The 11,700-nt window shown below is 40.3% G+C and overlaps 1 protein-coding gene across 1 annotated transcript; it reads right to left on the reverse strand.

The window, feature by feature from the left end:
- Nucleotides 1-759: 759 nt before the first annotated feature.
- Nucleotides 760-11,348, reverse strand: LOC104967916 (uncharacterized). Its single transcript, XM_010797455.1, has 2 exons — nucleotides 11,102-11,348; nucleotides 760-1,999 (listed from the first exon to the last, which is right to left on the reverse strand). The coding sequence occupies exons 1-2, from the start codon at nucleotides 11,346-11,348 to the stop codon at nucleotides 1,692-1,694; spliced, it is 555 nt and encodes a 184-aa protein (XP_010795757.1). The 3' UTR covers nucleotides 760-1,691.
- Nucleotides 11,349-11,700: the final 352 nt, after the last annotated feature.

Consider the following 11,700-nt stretch of genomic DNA (forward strand, 5'->3'; position numbering starts at 1 on the left):
GCTTAAACTTATCAACCCTGAGCCTGTTTTTCAGGTCTCAGGCTCGAAAATGACATTCCCAGAACAAATGACCATATCTTCCCTTCTAAAAGGGTTAAATTAATAATCTTTGTTCTCAAAGTAATGATAAACCTGTGAGTTGGATGTAGAAAAGTCAGAATCAATATAGATGTTTTTATTTTAAAGAAAATTCAGATTAAACATAGTAAAAAACTGTAAATGATAGTGTCCGTCCAAAAATTATTTTGTACTAGTGAAAACTACCCTTTGATGATGGGTTAGTAGAGTAAAAGCTTTAGGAATCCAAAGTACAACATATAATAAGTACCCTGTATCATGATTGATGCAAAACAAGTGACATTTGACCTTTTTAGAGAGATTTAGCAAAAAAAAACACTTCTGGGGTCATTTGGGTGGATTTTCCATATCTCGCCAGAGATATGGAAAATCCACCCAAATGACCCCAGAAGTGTTTTTTTTTGCTAAATCTCTCTAAAAAGGTCAAATGTCACTTGTTTTGCATCAATCATGATACNGGGCAGTGCCCCCGTAACGCTGAATTTGAACCCCCCTGTGGCCCCCCTGAAAATGAAAAGTTTATTATTAAACTATTTCTTGGACCTACTAACTAACGTTATTTGTCATTCTAGTCGGACCCATTAGAGCGTAAAAACTGTAACTATAAGTATCTAAAATAAATATGTGTACCAATAACTGTATTGCATTGTTTTCTTATGCGCATTTACTTCATACTGTCTTTGTCTTTTTCGTCCTGCATTTATTGTGCCCCTCTCAGAAAATAACTGGCCCCAGCCTGGCCCCCCCAGTCAAATTGATCCTAGAACCGCCACTGATTGCTGTTGTTCTTCGATGGGTAGCTAGACACATTTTGGGCTTTCTCGATAATAGTTAGGTCAGATGATTGATACCACTTCCATTTGTTCTTTGAATTTGAACCTATAGCCTGCAGCCGGTAAGCTTAGCTTTGCACAATGTACTGAAAGAGTGGGAAACAGCTAGCTTAGCTCTGTTAAAAAGATTAAAAAAATACAACTACTAGCACCTCTGAAACTGTAAACAAGTATCTTGTTTTTTGAGTTCTCTGATCAAACTCAGTGTGTCTCCAATGCTGTTCAACGTCCGTCTGAAAAGGCTGCTAGCTAACTAGCATTGTTGCTTTGCCTTTTTCTCTGTTAAATTAAGATCATCTGATGACTAAAATCCTTTAACTGGTAACATATAGTTAAAAACGATCAAAAGTCAATTGATGAGAGAAAGGTGAGTGGTACTAATCTTGTCTGACTCTTAGCAACAAAGCTAAAGCATTCGGTCACAGTCAGACCAGTTAGCTGCTTCCAAGATAACCAGCTTATTGGCTCCATCCCTGTAAAAAATTACAAAGTAATAAATAAATACTACATAGTCATACATTTGCATATGCGGTCAGTAATAACCAGGGCCTAGAGAGCTCCACAATGGCAGCCAGAGAGTGTTACATCACCCGAAAGCCCACTCCAAATGTGAAGAATGACATTCTGATTCTCTATTGAATCCTCTCTTTTCTCTTTCAGGGCGGAGCCTGTTAAACAGACTCAGTTTGACTGAAGTGTAATAAAACTTCACATACAGTCCTGGAAGTGGTCACGAGGCACTGTGGGAAATCCTAAATGGGAAGAGTGGGAATAAATGTTTTAAACAGTATGTGACATTTTCAAATTCCCGTTGCCATGGTCTCTCCTGTCACCGAGTTCTTCCTCATCTTCCGGGTCCAGCTGCTCCTCTTTTTTCTTGATGTAGCGCTCATAGAGCACCATAATGACGCCCATCACCCAGGCCGACACGGTGCCAGCAGCAAAGATGACAAAGCCGATGACAACAAAGAAAAGGTAGTCCCAGGAGCCCAGGGTCTGGTGACATAACGTCCGTAGCTGGATGCCCACCTCACCAAGACGACGGCCCTGCATGTCAGCTGGTGAGCCACACACCGTCTGGCCCTCATCTGTCAAACAGAAACACATCAAGGAGGAATGATTAAGGAGTCATCATGGCTCAAAACAGTACATCAACATATTTGGTTTGGAAATACAATGCTTGTTCTGGAAAACATGAGACAAATTTGTATTTTTCTATAATGGCTTTACAATTGACATCATTTTAAGTCCACACACAACTGCACATTATTTTTTCGTCTATAAAGCATATAGGTTTTTTCTTCAGTATAGCATGACAACACGTGCTTAATTCATTTTCAAGCTCCTCAAGAGTTGGTTCAAAATAGTAACTATTTCTATAAATCTTTTAATATTCCGATGTATCTTTAAACAGTTTGTATGTTTTCCTCAATCTTCGTTCATATGAAAGTCCAGCGACAGGTGTCAATTCAGCTTGTTACATGCACACAATCTTGTGAGTCATGTATTGGCAACAAAACTACTTGGTTAGGTTTGGAAAAAGATCCAGGTCTGAGTTAAAGCATTTATAGAAGTGGCATTACTTTAGTACAGAAATCATGTGATAGAGGTCTCCAGGGTCAAAGTCCATCCAATAAACCAACCCATCCACCCCAACCTCCTAGCCTGAATAATTCGGACTAAATAAGCAACAGACAAAATCTAAGTGTGGGAATCCTTAGTTATATTTTGTTAAGAATATAATTCTCAAAAGCTATTCAATTCATTGAGTCTTTAATTGACAATGACGGCAACATAGCACAATTTGTTTTGCCCCGCCCATTTTTAACTAGTTAAACAAACAAAGAACAAATACACAAGTACATAATTCTTTCATGTGAAATACTGAGAACTGTTTAAATGTTGGAACAAATGCATTATTCGTAAAGGACCCCGTCACTCAGAGTAAGAAGATAAATATATTTTCAGGACCTTTAAAGTGCATTTATCAGCGTGCCAGTCCAGATTGAAAGTTTTAGCTGATAGGGAAGATGCCTGAGTAGAAGTACTGACCTAGAATAAATATTTTGTCTAAAGAACAATAATTATGAGAGAGGGGTCGATTTACAACCCAGTCTCACGGCATTTCGTGTTATAGTCACGACATTTAATCTATTGATTCGTGTTCACCGACACGATTTCCCCCTTTTTTTTGTGTCACACAGAACAATTTTAAAAGCAATGTATTTCTATTGGTAGTGTGTTTAGTGCCTGCACCACGTCTTTTTGTTCGGTCGGGTCTTGGAAGACCAGAAGCTGTGTGGTTCATAAAAACTATTAATACTACTCGAAATGTCCCTTATAGGCCTACGTCTGTTTCCGGTTATTTTTATTTTGAAATGTAGTTCCTGACGGACGGCAAAAAAGCCAGAGATTATAGAATTAAACAAATAAATAAAAACAGGATAATTTTGTGTTATTGTTGAGTAAATAACAGTGTGTTATTTAGAAAAGAATAACAAATTAGAAGGAAAAAAATATAAAAAAATACAGATTTCAGTATTCTGAGGCTCTGAGCCCCATTTATTTTCCTCACAGACGGAAACAAAAGTCCGAAATTATACGATTTAAAATAAAAGCAATAATTGTGGCTTGATATTGAGTAAGAACATGTTTTTATGAACCACACAGCTTCCGGTCTTCCAAGACCCGAACGGACAAAAAGACGTGGTGCAGGCACGAAACACACTACCAATAGAAATACATTGCTTTTAAAATCGTTCTGTGTGACACGAAAAAAAGGGGAAAATCGTCATGGTGAACACGAATCAATAGATTAAATGTCGTGACTATAACACAAAATGCCGTGAGACTGGGTTGTGATTTAATATGGAAGTATACTATACTTAAATTAAGTTTAATTCAGAGTACTTTTTAAACACAGGTTAACAAATTTCTATTATTATCATCTTTAATAATAAACAACGCCACTTCAAAAAAAAGAAGTATGGGAGAAGGGGATCTAGAGGTTTGGATTAAAATAAATCAATTAACATAATGAAACCTGTAAGGATTAGTTTATCGTTTGCCAAGCATATAGCATTCAGACAAGACCGTTATTTAGGTAACTGATGGGGAAAGGGGATCTTTAAAGCGGACACATTATAGACATTTTCAGATCTTATCATTTGTGTTTTTACTTGAACATGTTTCATGCTTTCCAAAGAAAAACACATTGAGGTAAAGCCGTCTGTCTGAATACACCAGTATCCACCCCATGTCTGAAAACAGTTCGTTTTGTATTTGTCTCTTTAAGACTGCCCTGTCTGCTCTGATTGGCTTGCTAGAAATATATGGCACACCTGTACAAAGGTGTTAAGGTATTTTTTAAGCTGTGGATGGAGATATTCAAATAAGCCTGAATGTGATAAAAGAAGGGGAGCCAAATCTGAATGGATTGTTGAATCACATGTGTTGAGAAAAAGCATCCGAAAGGAGACTGACTTGTCTGATTTCAGAGTGTGTTGGTACTAGGCACTCCGTATACCCAAAAGCATGTGCACAAGCACAGAGCTTTTTCAGGACATGTCCCCTTTATATTCAGTCAAGCTGAATACTCAAAATCCTTTTCAATCAGAAAAGTGAAGACAGCAAAGAAGTCTCAAGAGTGCCTAAAGAGTTTCCAGCTGTGAGTATCTGCTGAAATGAGGTCTGCATCAGGAAGTATCAGAATGACCTGCGGGAGCAGTTTCCCTCCTTTCTTAAGCCCTCTGAAAAGCACCTGATTGGCCGAGAGGAAATGCACCCAGCTGCTCTCAATTGTCAATCAGGAGCCAACAGGTGATCTGGTTCACCTCCAATCAACTCAGGGGAACTGATACATCCAGCTGTAATGAATTGGGAGAAGGGAAATACCAAAGCAATGCTAAATAATGAGGGAATGCCACAAGTCCTTTGCAACTGATTTCACATACAGAAAATATATACACAGTCTCGGCATACAATTATAATACAACTATTTAAATGATCCTTTGATGTGGTGAGAGCTCAACTTAGCAAGGAAAATATTATACATGGCATTAAGCGGAGAACCGTGTTAAATAATTCAAATATGACTTTAAATCGTTTTGAATAACATTAGGAAATGGCAGGGAACTGAGATGATAACAGTGGCTGCCAGAGTTAAAAATCAGCAATGTGTACTAGCATAACAACGCTGCCTTCATTATCGGAATAGTACAGCTTTAGGAGCTTCATGTGAACAACACTCTTGAGTTATGCAGCATTGAATTACAAAAAAAGAAAATCATGGATGAATTATTCAAACTTCTTTTCTCCCCCACAGGATTAGAGAGTGACTTTGTGTGTGCCTGAAACCGCAGATAATAAGGTTCCCCATCATCAGGCACACCGGGTACCACTATGACTAAGATGTGAAATCCAAAATCCCTAATGAAAATGTGGAGTTCCTTCTCTTTCAGAAAAAAGACAGTAGGTAGATTCCATTTTAAAAGGTCTATCAGTCAAACACACCACATGTATGTTGATTCTGGAGCAGCTGATGAGGGAAAAATAATCCTGAAGCCTGGCTGAGTCCTTTTTAACTGCGAACCAACAGAAACAGTGCAACACAACACAGTGTTGCACTGTTTTTAATTAGCTTCTGGTTTTTCAAAGCTTTTGTGCAAGAAGGAAGTCCCACCGGGGGACTTCAAAAGAAGTTTGTGCATAGGGAACAGTTTTTCTGTAACCATGTTTCTACCCCAACAGCCTTGAAATATGCATCCTGATTTTCATATTTTCCTAGGAGTGTTGGTCTGTGCATACACAGCAGACCAAATTTAAACCGTAACATTTGTAGAATCGCATTGAGGAGTTCTGCTTGACTCTCTGTCCTCTGCAAAATACATTGGGAAAATGTGTAGGTAACGGCATAACTTGGTCATTTTTACCAGCTAAAGTAACTATAATGAATGACCTTATATTGGTAGATTTTTCATATTTCATATGTGTCAATTTCAATGTTTTTAAACTGGTTGTAAATATCTGTATTGTTAGTGTTTAGGTCTGGTCAAATTAGCATACCTACTACTACCAATTGCAGTGACACTTTTTATCTTACTTTTTGCTAACTCTTATTACCATTCAGGTATCATTTACCAATTGCTTTTAGCCAAGTTGTTTTTATTTTGTAAAAAAAGAACAATCAAAGACCTTTGTTGTGGTTGTTAATAGGCTTTTTTTTTTTATAAAATCTGATTGTTGAAAACTCAGAACATGTGTGAGTCTTTCCACATGAAAGACCTCTACAACATTATACCAGCCGGTGTCTCAGATGGGCCCACTTTCGACCAGATCTTTGGGCTTTCCATCTGAGTTATTATTTATTTATTTGAACCATCACATTACTTTAAGCTAACTCACATGTTCATCCATTAATTCCATTGAATGTTTATCTTTTGCTTTTCGCTAACTGTTTCAGCCAGACCCTTCAGTATTTTAACCAGTATCGCTTCATTTACAATAGTTAAATTAACTGTTTATTCATTCATTTTGGCCAAAGACTGTTTAAAATATGGACGTAGTCTCCTTGATGTTACCCTAGGCTCCTGAACAGTGTGATGACAATTTCGGAAGCAATGGAGACAAAACTCAGAGAGACAAAGGGAGAGCTGGAACTTTGATGGCAAGCACTGATGTTTTATTTGGAGTTGTGGCTGGAGAATAGACATGACACGAGGTGACAGCAGTCGCAAAACCAATTCTGAAGATCTCTTCTGCAGTTCGAGATTTTAACTAGTTCAGAGTGTAATAATCAACATTCCTCATCAGCGAGACTAAAGAAATATGGACCCTGAATCTAACTTGAGCTGTCGTACATATAACATAATGTGTGAACCTACGTTCCAGAAAAGAAGGGCCTCTAGATGTCCCTGAACAATAAACTACCTCATGGCAGCTTGTGCTCGGTCATAAACTGCAACAACAATGCGCTCAAGCTGCCCCTCCTTGAGAGAGATAGCAGCAATACCCAAGGCCGTAGACCTATGCCATGGGAAAGGAGAAAATTATGAATTGTGTCAAAGGTTAAATACCTAACAAAATTATTCCCCAACAAATAGCCGTTGTGAATCTCAAAGTGTGTGGCTCTGGCAGTCGACAGCTTGAAAGTGCTGACTCCGCCTAAGTCTTGGCCAATCCAAAAGTTGGCAAAGAGGTCATACTTGCTGTTGGATCAACTCAACAGATCAACTCCAACTTCGTTGAAGCAGAGCTGACAATAGTGGCTAGTGATCGGTGGCGGCACGCACCTGTCACTTAAAGCATGCCACATATTAGAATGGTGCAGAAATGAGTCAGGAATCTCTGAAATGATTTAGCATTTTACCACTTCCAAGTCCCCTCGACTCAAAGTCAGATTATTTTTTTAATGAGATTACCATGTAGAATAAAAATGTGTAGGGATCCTAAAAATGTGTTTGCAACAGATCTTATGTTATGCAATATTCCAAAATCCCATTGCTTTGTGTCGAAGAAGCCCTTGCGATGCTAACTTAGTTAGCAAAAGTTAGCAAATATATATAACAAAATCTATAATTTAGGACTTGATATCAATTAAACGGGTTATTTGTTAAAAAATGTACCTCTGTATAAGACCATGACCAATTTCCTAACAGGCTGTAAACATGTTTATCTTAATTGTTTATCCTATTTTAGCTGTCTATTTAAACATTCACATTTTAGATAACCATGTCCCACTTCCGCCAGCTTGCTAAATATTTTCCATGCGCTCTCAGTAGCAACACGTGGCGTCAAGGTGTTATGAATGACTCATTCTGGTGGGAGTTGTGTTCTGACAGAGGGCGACAGGGATCACTCCGTAGCTATCAATCAAATCACTCTTAAGTTAATTTCATGGGACGTCAGAAATGTATTTATCCTGATATTTTATTCATTCGGTGCATATATCTGCGCTCTTATCCTCAGACAAGCTCTTCTGCGGCTCACGTGTGAAAGCGAGTGCGCAGCTGAAGAAGAACACGAGTATAGTCAGCCTCTCTAAGCTCTATCTAGAAAATTCAAAGCATACTCTGATCCTCTCAAAAGCTGCTGCTGTGCACTGTCCACACAATATGCTGTTGGATATAACAAAAACACACAAATGCACACTTCCTCTAAGCATACAGTAAAGCCTACACATTCAAAAAAAACTCCACAAGACTTAGCTTCTATGTATGTCCTTGCACAATCTACTAATATGTGAGTGTCAATATGTGTGTGTGTGCCTGACAGATAGGAAGGAAACCCTTCTGGCTTCACCCCCCTCCCTCCCTCCCTCCCCACCCCGAAAGGGACCGGCATCAAAGAAGAGGGCTTTCCCCTCCCGTCCTTCCCCCATTCACGCTCTGCTCTATTTCTAGACGCTCTCCTTATATAACAGCTGAAAGAGTGTTCTTCTAGCCAGGAAGGCGAGACAGAGGAGAATCTGATGGTTCCTTCCTGAAGCTTTCTTTCGCTCTCACTTTCGCTCAGTCGCCTGCTATCTTGTGTTTCCCCTAAACCAAGTCGACAAGAGAGCGGTGTTGCGTGAGCCAGGTGAGAGCCAGAAGAGCGTAAATAAGGCTTCCGAGACATAGCTCGAAGCCGAAACCCAGCAAAGTATCCTCCTTCTGTTTCCACCCCTCAAGCAATACAAGTGGGCTTCATCTGGGTCTACATGTATGACTAAGTGAATGTCTTTTGTGGTTTTCCCCAATTTCTCTTGATTTTAAGAGAGTGAGGTAGAGGAGATGGACAGCCTGTGTGTAGCTACATCACAGAGGTGAAGAATGTGTGAGTATCTATGCGTACGCCTTCTCCTGGCTGGCAGCTGTCACTGGAAGAGGCTCCACTCCAAATTAAGCGAGACAAAAGGCACCAAGCAAGAGAAAATAGGACAGCTCTTGCTGGACTCGTTTTGGCCTGAGCTGCACAGGGACCAATGCGGAACCACAGTGTGTGTGTGTTTGTGAGGAGGGGGGGGGGAGGGGGGGAAGCAGCGGATTCCTTTTTTTAGTAAGCCGTGGCAGATGTATTATATCCACAGGTGTGTTAGAATTGTGGACTCTTGCTCAGTAAGATGGCAATATCAATAGCATGGCCTCTTGCATATGCCCACATCCCGCACAGAATATTCACCCTATATTCCGGGACAATAATAAAACAAAAGGGGGGATCAATATTTGATGGTGCACAATGATTCATTTAATCACACCTTCTGCACGCGTATTCCAATAGGCTGGAACCAAAACAGAGATTGATGAATCCATTATGAGATAATGGACCGCAGGAGAAATGGGCTCCCTGGACTTCTGATCCCTTCTTTTCACCCTCTTTGGCTATTTGAGTCTGAATGCCGTCACGCTCCACCGTCGTCACCTGGCATTCTCGTATCGGCTGCAAAACCTGGAGAACTTTGCAGACTTCCTCCAAACTGCGAGCGATTACCATATGTGACCATTTTTTCACGCCCACCCTGCTTCTCCAGCAGCGTACATAGTGGAAATGAGAAAGCTGATGGGCATGGTGTTATCTGTTGGCTCAAAGGTGCAGACGTGTGTTTTTTAAAGAAAACATGATGTGAGCGGAATTTAGAATTTAGGGTTTACGGTTTTGGCTTGGTAAAAAAAAAAAAACGGAAGAGGGAGACTTTAAATGCCATTTTGTTAAGAACCTTTAAAGATGCCCTACTATGCTTTTGGGGTTTTCCCTTTCCCATAGCATAGTGGCTTAAGTTTTGTGTGCCTGTAAATGGTCTGCAAAGGCTCCAATCCAATAGTTCCCTTCAAAGGGAGTTTCTCTCCCACTCACTCCCCCCTGCCTGAAACAACTCCAAATCGGACTCCTTTGTTTACCTCTGTAACATTCCGTTGACCATCAGTAAGCATTTGCAATTCCGTAGCGCTCCATGTATGTGATAGCTAATCATTGATAACCAATCAGACGCAGACTGGGCTCTGGTTTCAGACAGAGGGTGAAAAAGGTGCTGCAGCACATGAAGAGAAATAACCGAGCTTTTTTGGAATATTAAAAGCATGGAGAGAGACATGTCACAGTAAAGCATCAGAATACCAAATATAAACCTGGAAATGAGCACAATAGGTGCCCCATTGATAAGTATTTTCATTTTTTCAGGCAATATCTTTTAAAACCATTTATTTTCCTTCATTTGTGCTTTAATTATAATGTTTTTTAGCTATACCGTCCACTGTTGGAACAAACTGCAAAATAATCAAGATATTGCACTGACTGTGCCAGTATATTAAAAAACCTTGCTTGCTTTTATGTCCCTGACTGAAATGTCACTCTGTTTTGATGTTTTGCACTGAAATTGCATTGAACTTAAAAACACCAAACGTTTTAATTCAAACTCTTATATTCCACCCTATCTATGTATTTTAAAGATTTATTTGGAAAAATAACATTAACGTACGCTTATTTCTGATATGTGTACTTTTCAAGCGTCATTTATGTAAGGCGGCCTGTTTACGGAAATGAGCATTACATTTGCCTGGGCTATGTTTACTCGTACCACCTTCTCAATAAGGCACCCTCCAAGGGTATACACTTTCATTAAATGTTTCATACAAAAAAACAATTCAATCATTATACCATTTTCAAGGTTAAGGATGTGATATGTACGCTGATTCAGGGCCTGTATTAAAAACTCCCTGTGTCAAAATAGTTTAAGGGGTCTTTATCATTTCTGTGTTGCTGTTTGTTGGATATTTGCAATTAAAAGGATTAAACCAAATTTACTGCATTAGTTCATAGGGTCAACAGCTTAATCCAGCAATGAAGGAGTATTTTTCATAATCTGCCAAACCCAAAAAACAACATAAATTAAACCTACAAACACTATATTTTATAAGATTTCCAACTATTAAGCGCTGCCATTTCTTTGATGATAGAGTTATGTGATAGGCTAATTCACTTTCTCCCCTTTCATGGGATAGCCTCCAGGCTGAATATCGAGGTTACATCCACTAAGGCCAATAGTTTACATAAAAGAGCATTATCTAATAATTAATAAACTGGGGCAGCAGTTATGGGTGTGATTGGTCTCTGGGGCTTTTTCAACTTTGATACTAATTGTAAAAGCAACAGTCCAAAGGTCATTGTTGTGATTATGTCACCTCACATGACATTAGAATAAAAGAGTCAAGGTAAACCTTGGAACTTTGAAGTCCCTCCAGGTGCCACCCACAAGGCCACAGGTCCTCGTTCTCGCACTCGCAGTCCACGGGGTTCCCGCTGAGCCCCACCGGAAACGCAGGGGCAGCGCGGATCCAGGGAGGTGATGTTCCCACCGTCAGGGTTGTTGCGACTCACATCAGCACCTGCCAGGGCGGCCGTTATCCACAAAGGCGTCCTTGGTGGATCTCCGAGAGCGCCGGGTTGTCGGTCATCCTTCAGCATCACCAGGGCTCGCCAAGGGCCGAACGTCCTGTCCTCGATCCGCACCAAGTGTTGAAGGAGAGATCCAGGTAGGGCTAGCGTTCCGTAGATTTCCTAAACGTGGACTCGGAGATCTCCGTGAGGGAGTTGTTGCTACATCCAGGGTACACCAGATCCGAGGAGGTAGTTGGAGCGCGAGCGGCGGGAAGCTCCACGATTACGGTTTGTTGGATGATGATAGCTGGCCGCGTGTGAACAGAGGCAAGTTGACAGGAAGTGGTCACGGTGCTGCCCTGCGCATTGATACCAACCAGTGGTCATCGTCACACGGCACCTGTCCGGGCAGCGGGTGAGCAACCGGGGGATGTGATCC

Source organism: Notothenia coriiceps, unplaced genomic scaffold (assembly GCF_000735185.1).
Source record: "Notothenia coriiceps isolate Sejong01 unplaced genomic scaffold, NC01 NC01_scaffold00037939, whole genome shotgun sequence".
In the NCBI taxonomy this organism is placed as follows: domain Eukaryota; kingdom Metazoa; phylum Chordata; class Actinopteri; order Perciformes; family Nototheniidae; genus Notothenia; species Notothenia coriiceps.